Source organism: Ptiloglossa arizonensis, chromosome 8, assembly GCF_051014685.1.
Source record: "Ptiloglossa arizonensis isolate GNS036 chromosome 8, iyPtiAriz1_principal, whole genome shotgun sequence".
NCBI classification, from domain to species: domain Eukaryota; kingdom Metazoa; phylum Arthropoda; class Insecta; order Hymenoptera; family Colletidae; genus Ptiloglossa; species Ptiloglossa arizonensis.
The window spans coordinates 16,736,105-16,763,292 of NC_135055.1; the positions used below are offsets into that span (position 1 = coordinate 16,736,105).

General features: G+C 44.1%; 1 protein-coding gene across 1 annotated transcript in view; it reads left to right on the forward strand.

The window, feature by feature from the left end:
• The first annotated feature begins 453 nt into the window (after nucleotides 1-453).
• The window catches only part of LOC143150106 (uncharacterized), a 220,882-nt gene continuing 194,147 nt past the window's right edge, over nucleotides 454-27,188 (forward strand). The window contains exon 1 of the mRNA XM_076318149.1: nucleotides 454-1,426. Within this exon, the coding sequence (XP_076174264.1) occupies nucleotides 850-1,426 (577 nt within the window). The 5' untranslated portion in view covers nucleotides 454-849. The remainder of the gene's footprint in view (nucleotides 1,427-27,188) is intronic.

Sequence of the window (27,188 nt, forward strand, 5' to 3'; positions counted from 1 at the left end):
AGAAAAAGAAAAAGAGAAAAGAAACACACCGGTGTCTCTCGTGCACGACTGGGAATACCATTCGGTGTCGTGGGAGGAACGTATCTTGTGCGCGTTATCAGTGAATAGTGTTGTATTGAAATAAATAAATAAATATATATATATATATATATATATATATATATATATATATATATATATATATATACTGTGATACCGTAAGGATAATAGACGCGAACGGGGTCTCGGTGTCGCGCGTTCGAACGAAAAAACAACGCGGTGTCTCGATGTCGAGACGATAGTCGGTGTGCTCGGTCGAGAGTCGGCAAACGGTGCGCGTTCACCGGCGGTGAAATTGTCAGGAGACCCGTGACACGTAGAAATCGTCAAGGAGGATCGTGTACGTCGTTCGATCGTAACGATTCGTTCGCGATCCACCGAGCGTGGAACGGTGCTTCGTCCGTGAAAGGGATCGAGCAGGTGACCACGTTGGATCTCGCGGCGTTGGCTGCTTACGGGGGCGTTTCGGGACCCAGGGTCGCGGTGGCGGGCACCGGGGTCCTCGCGCTACCCGGCCTGATATCCGACAAGGGTTTATCATCGCCCGGTGGTCAGTCGAAAACAAAGTCCGCAGGGCTGGCGGGCCTCGACAGCGAGGCGGTGCGCCGGTGGGTCGCCGAGGCAACGCGGACCGTCCGGCAGATTCCGCCTCCGGTTGTCGTACCATCTAGCTCGCATCACCATCATCACCAACAACAACAACAACAACACCAACACCATCGTCAACAGCATCACCATACCGGTCATCGTCAACGCCAGGAGCCAAGCCCGCCATCGGTGGGTGCCTCCCCTTTCGTGTTGCCGTCGTCGATGACGCAGACACCCAGCATGCATCTGCTGGAGAACAACAACCTGGTCGAGGTTGCGATGGCCCAGCAGCAGCAGCACCAGCACCAGCACCAGCAGTCTCAACAACAGATGCAGCACCAACAGAAGCAGAAACAGACCAGCCCGACGAACAACAACACCATCGAGGCATGGAGATCCATACAAGGTGGTCACCAATGGTGGAGTCCATCCAGCACCGTTCATCAGGAGCAGCAAGTGTCGCCCATCGGGCAGGTCAATCAGCCTCAAAGTCTAGTCGCTGGTACGGTGTGCGGACAAACCCAGAGACAGATCCAATCGGAGATCGATCAACCGTTGGACTTTTCGGTCGGCTCGTTGCAACAACAGAGGCTACACTCGCGCGCGAGGACTATCCACGAGAGGCTCCAGGGGAGGATGCACGACAATAACAACGGTACTGGCACCGGGCAGAAAATCGTACGTGGTACCGGTAGCAGGAGGAGTTACAGCCCCAGCGATGGCAGCAGCAGCAGCAGCGAGGACGAGGGTGTATCTACCGGCGGCAGCCCCTCGGGACCGCTACGCGGCGCTGAGAACGGTGAGCCGAGATGCAAATTTTCTCAAACGTTATCGCACACCAGACGCATTTATCGGATTTATCGAGGTATTTACGCAACCAGCCGCGACGCGATAAGTCCCAATGACGTAACGCGCTCAGGTATTGTACAATCATGCGCGGATCAACGAGTTGCAATTTAGTCGCGAATCGAGAGACTCACGAAACTCGTCGCGTTGATTGCTAGGTCGATACAAGGGGTTCACGATCGTTTCGCTTGTGATCCGAGTCTTGCGGACGGTTGGTTTCTATTTCCGAATTGTTCGAAAAAGGAAGCGGTTTCGAGTCGGTTCCCAGTCGGATAGAAATAGCTTGTCGTCGATGACAAATTTCAGATGAATTGGGATCGGGGAAAATCGAATCTAACGATTCGACGAGGAATGTCGCTTATGTTTCTCGAGAGATCTGGACAATCGCCGATGACGGCTTCTCGATGTTTTTCTTTTAAATTGTTCAAAGGAGGAAGTATTTATTTGGTTCGTCGTAGACGTGGTTTGTTGTTTAGAATATTTTTCACGAGGTTCGGTAGGTGGAGATCGTATTTGATTCAGGATCGGTTGGTTTCTCGAGAGCTTACCGAAAATTATGCAATTCTTGAAAATGCATCGTACGATGCAAATGTCAAGAATGGTTCGTTCTTCGTGTAGCCACTCCTTTCGAATTGACCGCGGTGAAACACTACGCGAACCGAAGTAAAGAGAAAATTAGGCTCGCGTTAGAAATATTGCTACGTTTCTCGAAAGCTCGAGAAAAATTATGCAACCGTTGAGAATGCATCGCGAAAGGTGTTTATATTTCTTGTATCGTCCAGACAGTTTTGTGCATTTATGGCGCGCAAGAATACGAGAAACATACGCGCGCGAATCTGCACTTATGCAAAATAAAATATTAACTTTATTGTCGGAATACTTATCGTAAACTTCGCTTTGTTCGTGAAAATCTGTTTAGCACAATACTTGGGTAGTTTTAAACGGTTGATTCAGTTCGAATAATAATGTAACAGCAGTGTTCGCGTGTAAAGTAAATAAATAAAAACTCTTTATTACGAAAGAGGCTTTTATCTCGCTGTACGTTAATGCGTGCAGTTTTATTTCAATAGATTCGCTCGGATTTCTCGTTCCCTCGGTTTCACACGCGCGGTTCTTCGTGCTTGTAATTCGCCATTCTGCACCCTTGCACATGCACCGTGCGCTTGCACTTTTGTCGAATTTAGAAAAAATTGTTTCCACGTTGACGATCATTCTATTCGTTCGCGAAACACATTCTGGTTACGTTACGGGTGTTTCTTTTTTTTTTTTCGTATTAGCGTACACCATAAATTTATACAGTCTACGGTCCAATTGTTATCGATGTACAATGGAAACGATCGAGCATCAAACATCCGCGTTATGTGTCGGAATATTCGACAAAGTTATCGGCATCAATACGGTCCTGTGTCGTTTAATCCGAAGACATCGTACAATATCTTATTTATCTTGCGGTTTACAAAATAATCTAGTAAGATAACATTCCAAGTAATGCACGTATATTACTGTATTGTGATTCACGCCTTTGATTAGTTTTAATGAGTTTTATCTCGGATGTAGGTATGCATTGTCTTTCTTGAATAATTGAAAGTCGTCTGAAATTAATGCAAATAATGATTTATATATGTCTTTGTGATACCGTGTGACCAAACAAAACTGCTGAAATGGACTTGAAATTCTATCTTGGAATTTGAAAAAAAAAAAACAAACTAGAACGTTGATTCGTTGCATCTATGGAAAAAGGTTACGAAGAAGTATTTAAGTATTTAAGATTGCAAGGGTTGATAAGAGTAATTTGTAAATTATAGAGATGTAGATATCAGAAAGAGATACAATTTTTGTTTAAACTATTCTTCGCTGTCTAAACTAATCTTCGTCATTTTGGGGATATCTCTCAAGGAAGAAAACTTTGCATTTCTTCAAAGGGTGACTTCACCCCCGTGAAAAGGTATACTGACCCCAAGAAAATGGTCCCCTAATAATTTCTGTGCAACGTAACATTATCTCAGTTAATTGCTAGAAATATACTCAAATCACTCCCCTAGATATCCAAAAAGAAATGTTACACGCAAAAAATTACACTAGTAACTAAAAATCAGGTGAACCTAAAACTTTGAAGGAACAATACCCAATAATTCCTCAGTATCGTAACATCGCTCTACAAATACCTCTCCAAAATTCTCAAAAAATATCACTCTCCGCAAGAATCAATTTCCAATACGTTCGAGCAACAATGCGCAACAATTCCTCTAGAACGTACAATTAAAAAACACGGAAATATGCGCAGATTGATCACCGACTCGATACTCCGTGCGATAAAAAAAAGAAAAAAAAAAAAAAATTACGTATTAGTAGTAAGTCCGCGTTCGTAGCAACCTTTCCTCCCAAGAATACATTAACTCGCGACCGCGAGGGGTTGGAGCGCGCCATTACAAACCTTTTAAACCGTCTCTCTCGATTTCCCGAAAAGTTGGCTCAGTAACGAAACCGGAGATCGAGAAACAAACGAACGTGCGTCATGTCAGCCGTTATTTGTACGCGCAAGAAACACGAAACGTATCCCCGTGCGTTTTTGGGGGAAAATCGTGGCGAGCGTTCGATCCGTCAGCTGTCAATGGTGTGCTGCTCTTTGCTCCCTCCGTTTGCGTGCATTCGACACCCCCGCTGCAACCTTGCCGCAGCTTTTGTTGTCCCAGAATGGGATGCATTGTGCACTCGTTTCCATTGTATCGGGACGCACGCAACCCCGGGTTAGCGAGAACGCGGTTACCTGAAACGAGCGTATCTACCGCGTCTAGGCAGTCAGCTCGCGTTTCCGTACGCAAAACGCATGCCAATTGTAGCACGCGTTTTACGATGGGAAGCCGAGTTCCCTTTTAGAAGACGTTCGTTTCGCTACGCGTTCCTCGCCGCCGCGATCCGCGCCGCGATAAGGGGATTCCGCGCGGATAAATTCGCACAACGTGCGCGCGTTACCGCGCGAAAGAAATTTGTACTCTGGAGGAGAGGAATTAGCTCCCGAGCAGGGGGAAAAAAGGGAGATTCGTTCTTTAGAATTTTCTTTCGCTCGTTAACTTCCGTTTCTTTTTTTTTTCTTTTTTTTCTCGGAGTAAAAGCAACGGGGGGTGTGAGAGACACTATTTTATGGAGATTATTCAATTTGGATATTTTGCGTAGGTTGAGGATATTGTTACCGAGGAATTTTTGTCATTTTGGATAAAATGTACAAGGAGATTTATTTCTTAGAATTTTATTTAGTAGACGAGCTCCGTTTTTTGAGGGTAAAAGTGAGAGGGTGTAAATGATTCTGTGGGAGTAGCACGGGACACCATTTTGTGGAGATTATTTATTTTGGATATTTTGCGTAGGTTGAGGATATTGTTACCGAGGAATTTTTGTCATTTTGGATAAAATATACAAGGAGATTTATTTCTTAGAATTTTATTTAGTAGACGAGCTCCGTTTTTGGGGGTAAAAGTGAGAGGGTGTAAATGATTCTGTGGGAGTGACACGGGACACCATTTTGCGGAGATTATTCAGTTTGGATCTTTTGCATAGGTTGTAATTCGTAGAATCTTGTTACTGAAGAATTTTTGTTATTTTGGATCAAAGAAACAAAGAGATTCGTTTCTTAGAATTTGATTTACTCGAGCTCCGTTTTTTGGAGTAAAAGTGAGAGGGGTGTAAATGATTTTATGGGAGTGACATGGGACATCATTTTGCGGAGATTATTCAGTTTGGATCTTTTGCATAGGTTGAGAATCTTGTTACCGAAGAATTTTTATTATTTTTGATGAAGGAAAGTAGGAAATTCTTGTACGGGAGAGACACCATTTTATGGAGACTATTTTCTTTCTTGATGTTTCGCGCGGGTCTTGAGACTACTGTCAGCGAAGAATTTCTGTTACTTTGAATCGGAGAAGCAAGGAGATTTACTGCTCGGAATCTGTTTAGTGTTTTTGAGGTAAAAATGAAACATGTACATGTGATAACTTTATTGAAAGACGGGAGCACACGTTTTGAGTCGCGTATATCTTGCCACAAACAAGGAGATTTACTATTTGGAATCTGTTGGCTCACAGACTCTTTGGTATTCAAAATCAGAACAAACACACGTTTCGACTGAAGTAACTTCATCCAAGTATACGAAACGTCATTCAACGTAAATTATACATTTTTCCATATTTTATGTAAATCGAGAATTCCGTTACCGATCAGTTCCCCTAATTTTGCATCGAAGAACTCGTCCAAGTGCTTTCACTCTAATAGCAAATGAACACGATACGCGAGTCATTATTTTCCATTTCAATGCCCTCGACTTTTGTTGTATCGAAAATGACGGATGAAAAACTATGGTGTAACCGTTCCGTCTACACTTTAATTTATCGAAATTGATGGTTTCATTGATTTGGAGCGGTCTGTAGAAGATTACACCGTGATAATCCTCACCGTTTATCAGCGTCTTCCCCGGACGAAGATTCCGTTCTCTTATTTTCTATCCCGCTTCGAAATCTTAAACGACGAACGCAGTTACACTATTATTTTTATTTCTATATAAACCGAGAACTCTAACGAACCTACGCTCTCTTCGATTCTCACCTTGTAAAACGTTACAATTGCGACAATACACTCTTCGTGTAATACGCAAACATTAGTTCAGGCACTGTAGCGTCTTAATAATAATTCTGATAAGAGTAGTATCCGTAATCGATCCAAGATCTCAACATTCTATCTTACAACAATGCTCGAGTCTTCTAACTCAATATTAAAATAACTAGCGTTACGATAACTATTACAACATCGTTATTAAACATTCGCATCTAATTTCAGAAAACATCATCTTCGCAAAGATATCGACAATTCTCACCATTATAATATTTTTCAAAAAATCAAATAATTCTCAGTACTCCGACACCTTCGTTCGTATATCATTACAACATTGTTCGATTCTATACGACATTAGAATAACTAACGTTATCGTAAATACAATCGTTCACTCTGAGCAAACGATTGACTAAAACGATTTCGATAGGTCCTCTTCAGTACTTATCCGAAGCGAATCGAGCGTCTCGATAGATTTTCTGTATTCACGATACGATTACCCGAATGACGAACCCATTTTCCGTCGAATCGGTACGTGTTACATTCTTATCGTTAACTGGAACGATAACAAGAGTTATTCAGTGGAAAGGAATAGTGGCTGTTCGTTAATTGAGCGCCGCTCTTCATGATCGTAGCTTATCTAAAAAATCTGTCCCTATCGTATCTGCGTCTGAGCCGATCAAAGTGTGTCAGTAATTTGCGCATTATTAACCGCTTGACTCATACTCGACGACAGATTTCGTTGGCGGGTAACATCCGAAGTTGAAGTGGTCGTGACTCACGGATTCGTAGATTTTCGATGATTCTTCAACGTTCGCGAATCGAGCACTTGAACGACTACGGAATCGTGCAAAGGTACGAAGAGAAAAAACGAAAAAACAGAAAAATCTTCTCCTCCCGAATGGCACGTGCCTGAAATGACGAACACGTGGACACCGTGCAATAGTTAAATCCCATCGATAAGAAAACAAAACGAGCCGGCGGCGAACGCTGGAAAAACGCGGCACGTCGCATCGACGACGCCGATAAACCGGCTGATTATTCCGTAAAAACTAAATATTATTGTATTTATATCAGCCCGATGCGTTCGAGTTATCTGTCGTGTTTATTATCGCGGTGTAATGTGTGCTGGCGTCGCGAGCCGCGATAGCCGGGGCGAAAATAAGAGTGATCGTAATTAAAATGATACCGCGCGGCACCATTATCTGATTCTAAACAGCACCGTAGGATCTTTATTAGTTTCAATAAAATGCAGTGTAAACAGCGCCTCGCTGAATGGCCTGATAAGCCCGGTAACGAGCTCTCCGCGTCGACGATGGCGAAATCTGGGGAAAAAGAATTTAAAAAAAAAAAAAAGAAAGAAAAGAAAAAAAAATTGGTAGAAGAGAAAAGGAAAATTGTAATAATCGCGACGCGGGTGAACCGAGGGGGACGAAATGTAGGTATTGTTGATCGTGATAAAGCCCCCTCGCTCGTGAACACATCGGTTAATGGTAATCGTGGACGTCGAGTAGTTCGCCGTGATAATCGGCCGATAGTTCAGGGAAAGTGAATAACGGAAAAATGATCATCGATTTCGTATCGTCGATAAACCAACGCCCCGAGTACATTACGATTAATCGACGGTGGCAATTACGTTCCGTTCGCTTGGTTCCGATCGTTCCCGGTACCCCGTTTATAAGAGAGGCGTGCGCAGCGCGCCCTCTCGGTGTAATTGCGCCAATATTCAAAAATACGAAACGTAGAAATAAAAGCTGGCCGCGCCGCGAACCAGCCAGCGAGCCGCGCGAGCGGCATGGAAGAAAAATAAAAACTTGCCGCCCCGATATCGTATCTCGTCGATAAGGTCTTAGCTCTCTAAGGCTTGTTTGAATAAATATTCCACGTAAGCGCGTGATCGTGCGGTTATTTTCGATGAGCGACGCGATACGACGAAAAATCCATTTTTCGAAGTGAAATCGTAGAGTGCTCCAGATAATAATCTTACGTAACGCCGATTTCGTTCCGCTAGTAGGTATACAGGGTGATTCGGAATTACACGGATTATAAGGGGGCGGGGTGTAAAAATTTGTACAGTGAGACGAGTGAAAAATGTCTTACGAACTCGTATGTCTTTGGTTCTCGAATTTCGGACGATCGTGGAAAATGTTCAAAGTGTTCGTTTCGAGCTTCGATCTTTTCGTATTCGATCGTCTGTTCGACGAAGACGAAACAATGTACTGTGCGGAGTTGAGAAGTTGACGTGTGCAAGAAATCGAGAATCGGTCGATTTTCGAAGGACTGTGACCAACAGCTAGTGAAAATTGATGTCCGTGTTCTTTTACAAAATGATGCTACGGCTCGTTTAATTCAGGAGTCATCTTTTCGGTTCCCACCTGTACACTATCTGCGAGAAAGGATAGGAAATGTGAAACTGTTCGTGGAACTGTGAACGTTTTCTTCGATCGTCCATAACTCGAAAATTAAAGTATATAGCATATATGTTCGTAAAAGGTTTTTTGCTCGAGAAAAAGGACACTATCCGTTCCTCTTGGATTTCAGTGTACTTGCAGGATAGTAGACTATAGGTCGCCGGTTGGGATGCGTGGAACGTTGGACGCAGATACTCGGTAATTTCCAAGATACGAGTAATCGAAACTCGATATACCTTGGGTTACACTTGTATCGACGTGTATCGATGTGTATATCGACTTATCGTCGAGATGGTTGCGCCGTAAATGTTAAGTCGAGTAATTCGGTGTCCTATCAACGGGAACACGTACTAAAAGTAACCAATAACGTGCACCGTATTAAATAACAAATTGTTTTCGAGAGAAAACATAGTATACCGTTCAGAGATCCGTGTAACGACACTCACGGTACACATATTAGAGCAGAAATTACAACTTGCGCAACTTTGATTATCCGTATCGTCACAATTATCGTGTATCTACATTTAACGTTCCACAGATCGCAACGTCTACCTAATCTCTACCATTTTGCAAAGCCTCGTTAAAATCGGAGGTATACAATTTGGATCGTTCCCTCGTTCCCGCGTAAATAATTATCAATTAATATAAATAATCTATAATTCCTTATAAATGCTTCAAGTTTGTAATTTATACACATACATGTATTTAACGCGTTAAACGTAACGATGATCTCTGAGGATCGGTGCTCCAAAGTTACGATTCTCTATAACGCTTACGATACTTGTAAACTTTGAAATAGCATCACTCTCGTTCGCGATACCACAAAATAACAAGTACAAATATCGAGGACATCCTTAACATCAGAACTAACATATTTTCGGTACACGATTCAGAAATACGTGTCTCTAGTTTACGGAGTAAATATATATCCAACCGTTAAACTCTACGCTAACTCCCTATACTTAACAATAGACATACCAGCCAGTCGAAATAACAATTTTCGACTGCATTTACAAAACAATTTACTTCAAATTCCATGGTACATTTTCAAAAAGAAACAATTTCACGACTTTTACCTTAAACGCGTTACGACTTTCGCTGTTCTGTACACAATCAATTCCATAAGTTCGTCTTTCCCCACTTGCAACGCGAAAGTGGTAAGACACTTTCTTTCGAAAATACGTTAGAAAATTTCAAGTAAATTTCTTCGTGAAAGAAACCGTTCGAAACCGGTTACATCGACCGACACGAGTCCAACGTCGTTAAAAACTGCAGAAAAGCAACACTCACCCCCCGAAAAACTCGCGACACGTATTTCCGAATCACCCTGTAGACCGTACAAGTACAGAGCTGGGGGACTCTCGCCATTCACCTGTCGCGCTCTTATCGCGTATCGATCTTCCCTCGTCGCGCGAATTTTCGCTTTCTCGTACTCGTCCTCGGAATTCGTCCGCGTAACAAAAGGGTTTCGAGGTCGCGATCGGTACCCTTTTGTCGCGGTTTCACCCCCGTACGGTGGATATAATTACCGTCAGTGTGCCCCGTTCCTCGTACCATCGTGCTAATGTATGTTCCATAGGGGAGAATATAATTAATCCTGGCAAGGAACACGCGCGGGGACGGTGAGCTCGGGTGCTTATATCGGAGATGGCCGATTGGCGGTTCACGGGGCCCCGGGGAGGACCTGTTTCTCTCCGCTGCGTCGGGGGCCCCCCTCACCATCACCCCTACCCCCTACCTCCTCTTCCTCCTCCTCCTTCTCCTCCTCCCTCTTTCGTCCCCGTGTATTACGGTGTAACGCGATACGCGTTTGATTCTATGTTATTTACGAGCAGGTGTACCTGCGCAACAATGTTTATCACATAATTAGATTCCACGCTCGGTGTGTGTGAGCGCGTGCGCGCGCACCCTAGCGCGCAATCTTTATCCGGCGCGCACGGGCCTGGAAATGACGTTTCACCGCGCTAGGATGGTTCCACGGAGCCTCGATAACAATAATTTTCTTGGCTACGCTCTCCATATTGATTTCATCCGCGATGTGTGCCCCGGTACGTGCTCGTTTCTAACCCCTTTTGTTTCACCTAGACTCGTCTCGGGTAACGTTCCCTTTGTTCGACGTCTCGGCGACATAACCCCACCCCCTCCACCCTCCACCCCTACCACCACCGTCTACTATCTATCGGTATATCCGTGCTCTTCTTCGAAACGAGCCGCTGAAAGATATACACACCCGGTGCTTCGTTTTTCTCGAGAGGATCGATAAGTGTTCCCGGTTCCACCGACATCGAGCGCGCCCGGTAGAACTCCAGACGGAGATAACGATCGTCGATCGATCGGTAATCTCACGATTTCTGTTAATTATATACTGAGCTCGCCCGGCCACGTGCAATTAATTATGATAATATTCGACGGTGAGTGGAGCACGTCGCCCGGAGTTTTCCTGCCCTTTAACAGTTTAATCGACGATCGTCGCTGAACCGTCGCTAATCCCTGGTTTAATAAATCTGTCGACGCTTCCGACCGGATCGACCACGAGGGAAATGGATGATCACCGCGTGGAAATTTTTGGTGAATTTTTGGTCTACGTCGACCAAGAATTGTGGTCAATTTTTCTTTTTTTTTTTGTTTCTTTTCTTTTTCATTTTTATTCGCGATTTTACCCGGTAGAAATTTCGTACGCGAGGATATACGATGGAGAATGGAAGAGAGAGATATTATTCCAGACTTGTAATTTAAGTTGAAATCACGAGATGGTTAAATGATGGTAGATGCGAGAGGAAGACAAAATTGAGCGTCGTGTTTAGAGTTCGAATAACAGGTCAATTTGAAATTTGATAGTGTAGCGAAGGAGTTAGATTTGGACAAGACGAAGCGACGAGAGTGAATTAAATAAATATATGAGAGTCTCGTCGATAGAATATACGTACGATTGTACATTTCGTAACTCTTTTGGTCTTTGTGCGTCTCATGTGAAAAGACACCGTGTTACGAAACAAAATAAAACACGGGAATACGTAGCGAAGTATTTGTGTATTTCACTTCGATTTACAGTGTAGTGTTCCTCTAAAACGGAAGCCAATAAAGTTACGAATTATAGGATGCTTATAGATAAATCGTGTACGTGTTTTATCGACGAGATCACGTTCGACCCAAATCAATTGTCAGACTCCTATCTACTTGTTTAATTTACTCTTCTCCAATTTATCTTCGGAAATATCAGGTTCTGTCTAAATATTTCTATATCCTCTCGAAGCTCCATTAAATTTTTAGCCTCCTTTACAACTTTAAGTGGAGACCGAAAAGGTTATAAATTATAAAACAAATAGACATCGAGGCAAGGAGATTGCAAACAAGGTGGCTCGATTATCGAAAAGAAGTAGCAACGTCATCGAATTCACCGAAACGCTAGGAGAAACGAGAAGATGAATTTCGACAATCGAGAAGAACGACAGGGACCATAAATCGTATAAAAATCGATCGAGAAACTAGCAATGATCGATAAAATTTACTCAATGGCGGATTTAGATTTATCGGAACCCGAAATGTTCGTTACGTCGAGAGACTCTTATCTTTTCATAAATGTCTCGTGAAAGCAAATGTCATTATTACAAACGTACATTTCCTTCTTGAAACATCCTCGAACTAAAAACGCTGTAACTATACCTCCTACACGAATCATAATTTCTAAAAAGTCATCCACATTTGTCACCCAAGTTTCTAAATAACAATAATACAAGCATTCGTGGAAGCTTTTCTACACCGAAGCCTCGAACTAAAGTATCAAAGGGAGAAAAATTTTGCTTAATTCTTCAATGACAAAAAAGTGTTTCTTCCACGCTCCTGAACAGTACTAAAATGAAAAACCAAACGAGTTCTCTAGTGTCCCTACCTAGTGTTTCGAAGCCAAAGCTTCGCGACAAAATTGCAACCAGCTTGTTTTTCAAGAATCGTAAAAAGTCTTCTTCCACGCCTTCGAAGTGTACCCGGTGCCAAGATCAGAATATCAACAAGAACCCTTCGAAACGGTCCTACCTTCGTTCCTTTTCCTAAAAGATCCTACCTCTGGCGTAGAGCGATTGGTTAAACCGGTGATAGAAGACGCGAAACGAAGGAGCCAGAAGATTGCAGTAACACGGCCTTCGAAACGGCCGGTTCATTTGCGTTTCGAGGTGGCATCCTTTTCAAGCGAGATTGTAATTATTAGAAAGGGGCGGTCGCGTTCGCAGCCGATCTTCGTTAGCGAGAATCTCGCAAGAAAGGGAGCGGGTCCCGAGCTCTCTCGAGCGCCGTCGGATCACTCGCGTGCGGAAAATTAGACGGCTCCTTTCCGATTCGTGAGAGCGTTCACGGTGGTGTACGCGTGTATACACACACATACACACACGCACGTTTCTTTCTGGTGGCCGCGACCATGATCTTCAGTGATCTTCGAGTTTCGTGCGTCGACGACAGTTCCACGAACTCGTTTCCCTCGTACGAAACTTCGTGGATCCTACGGGACTTTCCTTCTTTCTTCGATCCACTTAACATTTTCATCGCTCGGTAATTCGTGACGGCCATTCCTCGAAATTGCCCCTACGTTATTCAGGGAGGGGGGATTACGGATCGATCGTTCGAAATCCGCGACACGCGCGTATACGAGCGAGAATAATGGACCAATCGCACTCGAGACCACCGATCGCGCAGTTCGGGAGATGGAAGCGTCGAAAAAAAAAGTTTCGGAGCGCGAGAAATCGGTGTTCCTCTTCTCCTTGTTCGTTCAACGTTAAGCTTATGTTGTACAGGGGATACGCTTTCGTGAAATTGTAACTACGAAAAGAGATTTTTGTCGTTGAATTTCGAAAATCTACAATGCACGCGCGGTTCGATGGTTCGAAGGTTTATGGGTTTACTTTATAACGTGGAGAACCTCGGAGAGGAAATAGAGGAACGTTTGTGTTTAATAAGAGAATATTTCTGTGGAATCTTTAACTTACGTAGGTTATTTCTGGAGTTAGGTAGCCAATATTTGAGTAGTTGCTTATATCGTGGAGATTAGATGCTTACAACGAAGAGAACGTTGGAGATGTGTTGGAATAGAGGAATGTTTGTGTTTAATAAGGGAACATTTCTGTGGAATCTTCAACTTATGTAGGTTATTTCTGGAGTTAGGTAGCCAATATTTGAGTAGTTGCTTATATCGTGGAGGTTAGATACTTACAACGAAGAGAACGTCGGAGATGAGTGGGAATAGAAGATTGTTCGTGTTTAATAAGAATATTTCTGTGGAATCTTCAACTTATGTAGGTTACCTTCGTAGTTAGGTAGCCAATACTCGGTTAGTTGCTTATATCGTGAAGGATAGAAATGTGGTAGCAAGATCGGAGTATTCCTTCGATTCTCACATTAGAATTACCCTCCAGTGTTATTCCGGGAAACAATTATCTTTCTTCATAATTATATATAAGTGGGTATAATTGAAAACATCGTTCAGGTACCTGATCCCTCGACTGTTTTAAAATATTCATTTTGAACATCCTACAAAAATAACCACACGTCGTGATACACCGGTACCCGTGAGTCTCTCATCTTGAGTAATTCACCACGAATAGTTTCGCGTTTGACCATCATCGAATCGTTTACAAAATCATATTTGAAACATTCTGGGCTCGTCCACCTTCGTTTCGAGCAATCCGTCGTAAATAATTCCGTAAATAAAATCGAACAGCCCGAATCGTTCGCAAAATTTTCCTCGAAGCGTTCCATGGCAAGTGGACCCGATCCACCATTTGTATTTCGTATCGTAGACTCGAGAATCGAACTCGTGGAAATGATCAACAACCCGATTGATTTTCTCAACGAAGTTACCGAAGCGACCCGAGTCGCGTTCTCGCGCGTATTCATCGTCATCCACGTACAAAAACCGCCGGTTTGTTGACAGTGCAACCGCGCTCGATTAATCCCGCCTGAATAATATATTTATTTTCGCGATTTGCGTCGCTATCGAGCCGAGTGAAACGGCCTTTTATCGATCGACAATCTCGCGCGTCACTTGAGAAATGAAGGCTTGGCACGGCTCGCGAGATAAAACGACGACTGCTCGGCCGTTGGGCGGGCGTGCGAGAAAGAAAGGCGACGACCGGAAACGCGCGTCCCGGCTCGACTAACACGCGTTCCAACCTTCGTGTAAATTTCGTAGGCTAACGCAAACTCGAATGAATAATGCGCCGGCCTATTTGGGTGTTTCCGGGGATGGTCGTCGCGAGATTGCGCTCTATTCTCGACCGGTACATTCCACGGACTCCGGTATATTCGACTCGCAAGGTAAACTTTTACGTTTTCAAAAGTTAAACTCGACCCGACAGAGTACTGCACCCACCGATCGGAGATCTCCGTATCCTTCGAGTTGTTCTCGTAGCGTTTCGATCGAAGAAACAAACGAGTCGATCGAATCGACGCGTGCACGCTCCGGAAAAGCGACTTGTGTTTACAAAGCGTGTATCGATCCTCTCGGGACACCTCTGTTCCGAACTAGCGAGTTTCGTAGAGTAAGACGAAACTCGAATCCACGAGGTAACGGCCTGTACGGGTGTTTCCGGGGACGGTCGATGCGAGATTGCGCTCTAAAATCCATGAAAATTCCACAGCCACGAGCGATACGATGCTCGCTGGTTAGCTCCCGTTTACGAATTCCACGGTTTAATTGAATCGAGATTGCGAAAGTAAATAGGCGTATGCTCTTTTCGCGGGGCATAATGAAGCGATTTTTGCGTTTTTGTTACGAATCAGGATTCGAGATTATCGCGCGCGATAGCGATGCAACGCGCGCGTATTTATCGCATACGCGATTCCAGCTTTGTTTCCAGCGAAACGTTCGGGGTGGGTGGGTTGCCGGGTAGGGACGATTATTATTATTATAACGCTGCGTCTTCGTGTTTTCGTTTAAAAATGTTTACCCGTGGAAACTTCTTGCTAATTAATATAATCGGTGAATTAACTCCGTTCCCCGTTGAATTTTCACCGCCAATTATATCGCGCGTTCGGATCGTCTCGGAAACGACCGAGACGCAATTAACGCGCCTACATAATGAAAAATCTTGTTCGGAAGTTTCGGGCCCGTGCCGGAAGCGAGGATCATCTTTTTTCTATTTTTCTTTCTTTTTTCTTTTTTTCTTTTTTTCTTTCTTTCTTTTTTTCTTTCCTTAATTTTTCTCCTTCGTCGCGACACGGAACGCGCGAATCGACCACGAATCCGCTAACGTATCGTCCGTTGGTTTCCGATTCCTGCCCGAGTACTCCTCGAACGTTAGAGGAACCGAGAATTAAGGTCGGTCGCAACCTGGCTTCGAAACGCTTCGGGCTAGTTCACCGAATCCCGCCCATTATGACTGGACACACGTGTTAGTTTCTCTGGACAAGCTCGTGGGCACGTGACTCGTAGGTGGCAGGTTTTATGGTAATCGGGGGACACGGCAGGGGGAAACAGTGGGAGGATTTGCATTTGGAAATTGAAAGCCGACGTGACGGGGAGACGTGTCGCGAAAACGAAACAATGCGAAATTAACCGACGGCGCGGCGCTCGTGTCGTGAGTTTTCGTTGTTTGATGACCCGACGCGATTCAATCGGTGCCAGGGACTTCGAGGGGACATGGTTCCGGGGGGGCTGCTATTAGCCTACCGTGTAGACCAGCCTGGGGCCGCCGACGAGGGACGATTTACGATTGCTCCAAGTATAAGAGAGGAGCTCCAAGGATCTCGAGACTTTTGATTAATACGAACAGTTCTCTGTGGGTCGACTTTCATTTTTGAAAACGGTAGGTTCACCTTGCGAGTCGAATACACTGGACTGTGGGATTCACTGGTCGAGGATAGTGTCCTGAGAGGATAGATACACACTTTGTACGACACGGGTCACTTTCCAGCTTGTAGACTATTTATTCGATTGAATAGCTATTTATTTAATGTATAAAATATTATATTTTAAAAATATATAATATTTACTTAATATCATTCGCACTGAACCGTGCGAATATACTCGACTGTGAGATTTACAATTATTTGGAACTCCTAGGAGGATAACTCGAAAGAAACCTTATAGATTTGAACTTCAGAAGCGATAGATCATTTTCTAAGTTTCTATCGCTCAACTGTAGAATCTATAATTATCGAAGTACAAAGATACAAAAGATACTGTTCCATGGATAGCCTCGGAAATCCCTCTACCTCTGGACATCGGATACTAGAAAAATCTCACCTGGCTTGAAACGTAAAACGTCGCACTTGGTCGCGATGGTTCCTTCGCGGAATCCACGATCGCTCAAAGTAACTGTTATCACGGTACAAGAGCTATATAACTCGAGAGGACCCCCACTCCTTCCGAACGCACCGAAAATCTCACCTGTTACATAGCCGGGACACGCTCGATTCGTACGAAAAGGCCTGGGGATACGTGACCTGCGGGTGGACGAGAAGGGCCGGTTGACGGGAATGGGGAATGAGAATGGGAATGCGGGGATTCCCGGTAGGTAGGCACAGACAGTAAGGAAGGTAACGCGGTACCTATATAGCTGGTGGCAGGTAAAGCCGCCGGATAAATCTCACCTTGGATAGGTCAGGTTGGGCCAGGAGGATTCCAATAAGGTATGGAAGACCGTGCACGGGGTCACGTGGCGGTTCCCTTTTCTCCTTCCCCCCCGCCCGCCCGCCCGCCCTGTCGCTCTTTTTTTCTCTCCTTTATCTCCTCTCCTTGTACTTCTTTTACCGTAGGAGTCCCGCACGACCAGGTATACCCAGCACCGACCAACCCTTCTGCCCTGAGCTCGACCGGGCCACCTTTTCGCGTGTGGTGTTCAACGTGTGGAGCGTGTGCACGTACGAAGAACGCGAGAACGCAACACAGAAACATCGACAAATCACCGCCGCGCAGGCGACACGCGACCGACTTTCCTGCGCCTTTCTTTAAACATTCAGCCGAAGGGTTTCTGGCCACGTGCCCTCGGGTTTTCACGCTTCCTCGTCGCTGCACGTGCGTCGAGCACCCGGTCCCCGTTGCCCGGTGGTCCTCTTTCGTGACTACGCGTCGAGGAATGCCTATAAGACACGGTATCGAGTGGCAATATTTGACAGTTTGCGTTTGAAACGTTCCTCGTACATCGACGAGTACCATTCGCGATCGAAATTTTCGAATTCGTGGTATCGAATTCAGAGAAAATATGAACCTTGCGAGTCTGACTCGTGGAATCGAATGTCGACCGAACGTGAACATCGCGAGTCTGAAATTTTCAGGAGCAAATATGAATATCACGTGGAACCAAATTCAGGGAAAACGCAAACATCGCGAGTCTGATAGGGTCTCGTGTACTCAAAATGGTGTAGTATTTCCCTGTTTCAACCATTCTACGTAGGTCTTGATGCAACCATAGTCGCGTGATGGATACACTTTGCAATTACGATTCTAACAGTCGTATCAACGATATTTAAATTAGATCATCATTTTCTTGGACTTCTTAGACCGATTACACCCGATAGCCTCTGACAGCTTCAACTCCGTGTACCTGGATCGCTCCCGACTGGTATACTCACCTAATCGACGTAACGAGTGCCGCCGATCTGGAAGAATATTGCTACTCCTCGAAGCTACTGTCATCAAGAAAAGCTTACACTCTCTTTGAGCGATTTAACGCGTGGTCCAAACACCTGCAGTCTGAAATCGCCGACAGATCGTGTCGGATGAATAGCCTGGGGAATCTTAAAGCGCTCAATGACTCCCGTGAGACACCGTATCGCTGTACTCTGATAATTTATATAATTAGCAACGGTGATCCGCGTGTATATTGCTACTCCCTAAAGTTCAACATGACAAACCGTCATCCGGAGAGCACTGCGCATCTTTTCGACGATTTAGTACACGTCCGAAACGTCTGTGGTCTCGAGTGTCTGGAAGATCGGGTCGGATGCGCGGCCTGGGGTATCTTAAAGGGCTCGATGACTCCCGTGAGACACCGTATCGCTGTACTCTGATAATTTATATAATTATCAACGGTGATCTAGGTGTATATTGCTGCTCCTTAAAGTTCAACGTTACGAACTGTCATCTAGAGAGCACGGTGCGCACCATTTCGACGATTTGACACACGTCCGAAACGTCTGTAGCCTCGTGTGTACGAAGGATCGCGTTCGTAGCTGCAGCCTGGGGAACGTTAAAGCGCTGAACGACTCTCGTGAGAGAACACGCCGGATCGGTCTACTCCGGATCGACGTAATTATCAACGCTGATCCGAACGATATTGCTACTACCCGAAGTTACTGTCATCTAGAAATCCCTACGTGCGCTTTTAGCGATTTAACGCGTGTCCGGAACACCTGCGGTATGAAATCTCGGCAAGTCCACGTCGGATATAGAAGCTCGGACGTTGTCATACGGTCGTCGGGACTCTCGGTTCTTCGACCGATCGCAATCTCCTCGTGCCTCGAGTGTTTTTCCTTCGAAAAGCCGCGCCGGCTGGCGTCCATAACTCTTCGTTACCCGTGGCATCGTGGTCCGAGGCATGCAAATTACGAGTCGCATCGTTATCCTGTCCCACGACTCGGATCGATACGATCTCTCTCTCTCTCTCTCTCTCTCTCCCTCTCTCTCTCTCCATCCATCTATCTATCTATCTCTCTATCTCTCTCTCTTTCTCGCGCGCGCGTCGATGACGAATGCGTCGAAGCTCAGGCCGCGGCGAACGTGTACAAGCGGGATGAGGTGCATGGACGACCTTGCGGCTCTCGCGGCAGATCGGAAAAGGAAATGCACTTCTCGTAATGAATCCTACGTTGGCACGTACTCACGGGATAACGCGACGAGTGCTTCATCGTACACCCACACTCTCGCTAGGTGTACAGCATACGAGGATCGGTCGCGAATCCTCCTGCTTTGCGCTAGGATCTCTTCGATGGGAGCCCTTATCCGGTTCTTGATTATGGCTACTTGGTCCGTGGTGACTCGACTGGTCTCTTTAATACAGCTCCGCTGGATTAAAGGGAACTTGGATCGTTGTTTAGGTGCAACATCACCGGAGACAAATGCATCTACTCGTACTTCGAGTAACTCGTACTTTGAGTAACTTGTACTTTCAGTTGGTTGCGAATCTTTTTACCTTGGGTGAATCCGATAGGAGTCCTTGTTCAGTAGTCGGTTACGGCTACCTGATTCCTGGTCAATCGACTAGTCTCTGCTGTATCAAAGGGAACTTGGATCGTTTAGGTTCAACATCAGGGGAGACAAGTGCATCTACTCGTGTATTTTGTGTAACTTGGATGACTCTATGACGATCTTGCGCGTGTATAGTCACGAAGTTAGTTGCAAATCTTCCTACTTCCCACTAGAATGAATCCGATAGAAGTCCTTGTCCAATTGTTAGTTATGGCTATCTGGTCTATGGTGACTCGACTGGTCTCTTTATTATAGTTCTGCAGAAGTCCAAAGAACTTGGATTGTTGTTTAGGTGCAACATCAGGCGAGACAAATGCATCTACTCGTGTATTTTGTGTAACTTGGATAACTCTATGACGATCTTGGGCGTGTATAGTCAACAGATAAGTTGCAAATCCTCCTACCTTGCACTAAGGTGAATCCGATAGGATTCCTCGTCCAGTTGTTGATTATGGCTATCTGGACGGTGGTGTCTCGACTGGTCTCTGTAATACAGATCTAGACATCGGATATTTTAATCAAATTCTCTCCTCTCCCTTTACTCTTCGATCTTGTGAGCATCGTCACAAGCAAAGCGTACATTTTCACGCGGTTATTTCTCGCCGAGTTTACACGCGAGTGGTCGCGGAGGGCCTCCGATGGCCGCGGCGTGTACGCGCGATGAATATTCATCCGCGTTGATCTCGTTGATGATCGCGCGGATATTTTTAGAGAACGTTTTCCAGGGTTTTAATGTTAATTCCCGCGCCGTCGACGTTTCCTCGTCCCGTTCCATATTCATCGACGGGGCACGTTACCGCGTTTACTCGGTGATATCGGCACGGTGGCGTTTTGCTCCGAAAATAGAACCCCATCCGTCTCGTTCTGGGCCCGAAACGCATTATTCCGCGAGCGAGAAGTTCGCGTTTTCCCCGGATACCGGAGATTTATTAATTCCTGGTTTTCGAATCGTATCGTTCCTCGTTGTTATTCGCACTTTATCTCTCTTTCCCTCCCACTCATTCGTTCGTTTACTCACTTGTGTTCATTTATTGACACTCAATCCATCGTTCGTTCGCTCATTCGTAACCTCATTCACTCATTCGCAAACTCACTAATTCGTTTACTCGTTCGTTCATTCGCTTGCCCACAAACTGATTCACACACCCGATTGCTCTCACTCTCATCCTCTTTCTCTCGGTCACACTCATTCTCTCATTCATTCTTTCATTTATTCCCTTATTCGCTCACCCACAAACTCACTGATTCGCTCACCAATTCACTCGCTAACTCACTTGCTCAATCTTTCACTCATTTTATCACTCATTCCCTCACTCGCTCACCCACTGACTTATTAATTCACTCACCCACCAACCAACTTACTAATTCACTCACTCACCCACCAATTTATTAATTCACTCACTCACTCACCAGCTTACTAATTCACTCACTCACCCACCAGCTTACTAATTCACTCACTAACTTACTTGCTCACTCTGTCACTCATTTAATCATTCATTCCCTCACTCGTTCACCTACTGACTTATTAATTCACTCACTCGCCAACCAACTTACTAATTCACTCACTCACCCACCCACTAACTTACTAATTCACTCACTCGCTCATCCACCAACTAACTAATTCACTCTCTCACCAACCAACTTATCAATTCACTCACTCTCTCACCCACCAACTTATCAATTCACTCACTCTCTCACTCGCCCACTAACTTACTAATTCACTCACTCGCTCACCCTCCTCTCTATCTCCACCTATCTGTCCATCTACCCACCTATCTATCAATCCATCTATCCATCCATCTATCATCTCTCTCCTCTCCCTCTCTATCACCCTCTATCGGAGTGTTCTTTCTCTTGTTTTTTTCCTCGTACGTTCGCGCGTAAATGGAAATCGCTAAATATTTCTCAATGATACCGGTCCGCTCAGTATGCGGCGCGCGCGACTCGCGGCGCATCTCGCTTCAAGGACCGGGAACGTTTGCGCCTAGCGAGCCGGATAAATGATGGAAATCACCATATTCATCGCATTTGTCGGCGGTCGAGCGCAGGTGAGCGGCTCGCCGTATTTGGCGCTCGCGTATGCTAATTCCGCGCCGCGGCGCGGATTGGCAGGCTAGGCCGCGCGGCCATGCGTCCGGTTAAAAGGACGTGGTCGTCGCGCGTAATCCTTGCGATCCTGCGCGAGTGCCGACCGAGAGAGTGAATTATTCCCGACGACGAGGTAAACGGTGTCGCCGCGACGAGAGTACGTACCACCTTCGCGCGCCGTCGGCACCACCGCGACGTTCTTTTCCACGTTCGATTCTCGCCGATACCACGAGCAAAGTTTCTCTCGTCATCGGGATCAGGATAACGATGGCTGCTGGATCTCGACGAATCGTTGTAAACGCGGTGCGTTCCGGTGGTTGTCGATGGATCTCATTTCTGGGGGATGCTTCGATCGGGAAGGGTTCGTTTATCCAAAATAGAGGCCGAGTACTGAATTACTGTAGCAATGGTTTCTTCAAGACGAGAGCTAGAAACTGAATTGGTGTGGTAATGGTTCATTTGTTTAAATTGGGGGTTAAAGACTGAATCATTGTAGCAATGGTTCATTTATTTAAATTTAGAATTGAATCACTGGAGCAATGGTTAACTTATTTAAATTGAGAATTGAATCAGTGCAGTAATGGTTAATTTATTTAAATTTAGAATTGAATCACTGGAGCAATGGTTAATTTATTTAAATTTAGAATTGAATCACTGGAGCAATGGTTAATTTATTTAAATTTAGAATTGAATTACTGTAGCAATGGTTAATTTATTTAAATTGGGGGTTAAGAATTGAATTACAGTAGTAATGGTTAGTTTGTTTAAATTAAGGGTTAAGAATTGAATCACTGTAGCAATGGTGAATTTGTTCAAAATGGAGATTAAGAACATAATTACTGTAGCAATGGTTCAGTTGTTTGAGATGAGGATTAGGAACTGAATTACTGTAGCAATGCTTAATTTATTTAAATTGAGGGTTAAGTACTGAATTACCATTAGTAATGGTTCATGTATTTAAATTGAGGGTTAAGAATTGAATCACTGTAGCAATGGTGAATTTGTTTGAGATGGAGGTTAAGAACTGAATTACTGTAGCAACGGTTCGTTTGTTCAAAATGGAGATTAAAAACTGAATCACTGTAGCAATGGTTCAGTTGTTTGAGATGAGGGTTAGGAACTGAATTACTGTAGCAATGGTTAATTTATTTAAATTGGGCGTTAAGAACTGAATTACTGTAGTAATGGTTAGTTTGTTCAAATTGACGATTAAGAATTGAATCACTGTAACAATGGTGAATTTGTTTAAGATGAAGGTTAAGAACTGAATTACTGTAACAATGGTTCATTTGTTTAAAATGGAGATTAAGAACCGAATGTGGCAATGGTTAATTTGTTCGAGATGAGTGTCAGGAATTGAATTAGTGTAGTAATGATTAGTTTAAGATGGAGGCTAGAACTGATTTACTATATGATACAATCGTATCGGTATTTGGTTATGTCAGAGTCGAGGAGAATTAGCATGATTATTAAAAATGGAAAAATAAGTGTGTGAGTGTGTATACCAAGGTGTTTTATAATTTTTCTTGTAATCATCTACTTTGAGAACTTCGTTGCAATAGTAATATTACAATTGGAGCAGTAGTAGAGTATTGGTACCATTAGAAACGAAAAAGTGGTGGTGCATTTACACTGAGGCACTTTGTAATTGTTATTGTAATATCCGCGAAGAACTGAATCAGAATATCAGGATTACAGTAATGTTAAGTAGACTGTGTTACAATCTAGAAATACTTCCATCGGTGTCTATTTGCGGAGAAAAGAACTAGGGTTGCACTTACCTTAATGCACCACACGGTAAAGATAATTGCATTAAAGATTTATTGCATACAATGAATTCTGCATATAATAAAGATTGTAGAGAATAAAGATTGTATAATTCTCAGAGTAACTACGTTAGGGTAAGTGCGCCTCTAGTTTTTCATTTTACAAATGTAACGGCGCTGATGCTAATCGTACAATTGCAATGTGGATATTATAATTCAGTTTTGAACGTTCATCGTTACTAATAAAGATTGCGAGGTGCATTAGGGTAAGTACAATCCCAGTTTTCCTTTCCTACAAGTACGATATAATGTTAATGTAATACTGATATTACAATATAATCTTCAGTTTTTAATGTTCGTCTTCGGACAAGTAAAGACACTATCTCTTAACGCGTTCGTGGTTGTGTTTACAACTACAAGTTCGCCAATGTTATTCTCCTCGCGACGAGTCCCTTCCATCGACTTTTCGTTCACTCAGAATTTTCAATACAAATAGTAAACCAAGTCGGTGTTACACCGGATCGAAACATTTGCCCAAAATGACAACACACTCGTAGAGGCCTCTGTGTTATCAGACATCACCTTGGACAGTACTCGAGTCCTCGAGAATCTTTCTTACAGTGCGTGTCTGTCTGCTGCGTATCGATGAGTGGATTCTCCAAGCTGGTTAATTAAAAACGTAACGATCTCTACAGAAAATACATCGATATGGAAAAGCTGTTCGCAAGACGTCATTGGAAACGAATAATTTCCAATTCCAACGAAATGTGCGTGCATCCGCGATGGTTGTCGCTTGGAATTACACCGTGAGAAAAATACGGAAGAGAATTACCCGAACCAGGGCCATCTTGACAGCTGATAGAGAATATTATCTGTACATCGACGGAGAGCGATTCGACCTCAATCGATCGACTGTCGTGAGTACCGAGAAAGCATTATTGTAATCCGTAGGAGAGTCTCTCCGTTAAAGCGTGGAACTCGTAAGATCCGTGGAACGAACAATTGAAGAAGTAGATCGCGTTCATAATACACTGGAAAGATGTTTAATAGACGTACAAAGTACTTCGAGTAATACCGCGAAAGATACTAATGAAACAATCATGCGGTTAGGAGATAAGCTACCCGTTGTAATCGTACAACAATCGTAAACGATTCCTATACTTTCTTTCGAGTGTTCGAACTGGAATTTATTTACGATGTTCGGCTGAGAAAAATTTTCAAAATAAAATTTATTTTCAAAGATCGATCTTTTTCGAAGTGTACGAGAAAAGAAAGAACTCGCTATTGTGGCTAGTTTCGGAGAGGAAAATTCATTTGGGTAACTTGTATTCGGAGAATTGGGTGATCTGTGATTATCGAATATTCAATTATTAAATTCGAAACGATGACTCTATTCTTTCAATTTTGCGCAGATCATAAGATGCTTAAAATTTCGTAGAAATTCTCGACCCGGACCGTCGAAAGCGATCGATTCTTCGAAATTCTCACACGAACGAATATCTTCTCCGCGTGTTTCGAGAACAACCCTCTTTTAAGTGTACAATCACCCTGTTGGCTCGCACGTGGGAACGATTAAGACGATTTCAACAAGGCAAACAACACGCACACGTGCACGTTTACTCGTACACAGTATCGTCGTTCGCGTCAACATCGACGACGATTCCCAAGTCCACTTTCATTAGTTTCAATCTAGAATGTGGCAAGAATTAGATCTCCAAAGCTTTGTCTGCATTATTGGCCAATTTTCGTGGCGCTATCCCGCGAACGATGACGAATTCGTCTCGAAGCGTACAGTGCGCGGAATACACACGGAGAAAAATGATGATCGCCTACGAAATCCCCGGGTAACGATCTCGGAAAGAATGAAAAAGAAAACGTAATGAAAAAAATAAAAAAAGAAACGAATCCAGGTCCACGTCCCAAACTCATCAACCTTTGTGCAAGCGACTTCCTAGCGTTTTCAATAGGCCTACAAAGTGGACGAGTGTACCGGGCTTAAACCGGCTTTATTGAAATACTATGATGATTCGCGTCCGCGGCGACCAATCTAACGTCCAATTAGCTTATGGAAGATGGAAACAGGTACGACGTGAATCGGAATAAGGCCTGGCGTCCGTCGTTATTCAATAGACCGATTGCGACGGCTCCCTCGCGTTCTATAGGTATCATTGCGCAAAGACAAATGTATTTTTGATTAGTCCGCTCGTCCTCCGACGGCCGGAGCTGGATTATAGAAAGCCACGGATGAGTCCAGTAATTTAAATAACAATTTACGTGGGAACGATAATTCGACGAACCGCCTCGTAGCACTTTTTCGTTCGTTGTGTTCGCCAGCCTACGTACGCGGGATACCTCTGTAAGTAATCATGTTTCTAATTGCAACGTGAGTCTCTTCTATTGTCCGAGACCTCTAATCGGAGCGAGATTCCCAACGGGAGGGGGAATTGGTTTTCTTTTTTCATTTCTCGTAGCAGCGATGGTCGATAAGTTTCGTCGTTCGATGAGAAATTGAGCTATCAGGTTCGTCGTTCTATTTTAGTAACGATGGTGATAGTGTTTGGTGAACGTGTGCGAAGTTTTGGGCAGATCTGTCGATTTATTCGTATATTTACAGTTGTTTAAACGTTCAAGTGTCGTTGTATTTCTTTACGATGGAAACAACGACAAACTTATCGAACAAGCTAGTAAGTTTGAGATCGATATTTAAAGGAGGGATTTTATATTATATTATATTAAAGGATTTTATAAAAAATATTTACTAAGTAGAGATCCACGTAAAAAAGAAAAAAAAATGTATCTAATCACCCCATATGAGAACCTACAAATATGTGAATCTCACTACTTCCAATAATAGAAATTATTACCTTATCTTACAAATATTTGGAGAAAAAATAGCAACAAAAGTTCGTTTTCCTTCTTATAACAAAAAAATCCTTGAAATTCCTCCAAGTACATAGTCTCTCAAAAAAAAAAGTTTAATAAATCATCGGTACGAGTCGACGCGAAAGGTCGTAATGTTTCAATGTGCGGAAAAAAATCGGTAAGAAAAATTGAAATTTATCTCTCACCTTTCGGATAATCGATTCCAAACGTGTTTCGTAGCCAGGAAGAAAGAGAGGAAGGTCCGTGTAAAAGTTTCTCACGCTCGCCGATGACTCGAGTATATTCCGTCGCGTTACATCTCGTTAGCGGTATTCGCGGCTCGATATAATGCGCAGGCGCGCGAGATCGGCGTGAATCAGTCGCGCGAGTTGCACGGATCGGCCGCGATGGATCCCGCGGGAAGTTGGCGGTACCCCCGATTCAGGATCATCGACGTGGAATGGAAGGACGAAGCGCGGCAGAAGTGATGCAGGAAAACAGGAATCGTTGAATTCCGAAAGTGTTGCGAAACCGCGCGCTATTATCGTCGAGCGGAATTCGCGCGCGATCTTTATGGAAAACGAAGGTCGTTCGCGCGAGCAACGTTCCTGGAAATTTCCCTAGCTTCCATTGACTTCGCGTGTTGCGTAATTCGGAAACCATCGACGCGCGCGTCCTGGAGGCCAGGATCCGGAAAAGGAGCGTCTCGAAAGGTGGAAAATTTTGTCCGTTCGGAACCTCGAAGTTTCTCGTCTCGAAACCTCGACAATTTTTCGTTCCGAAACCTTGACAATTTCTCGTGACGAAATCTCG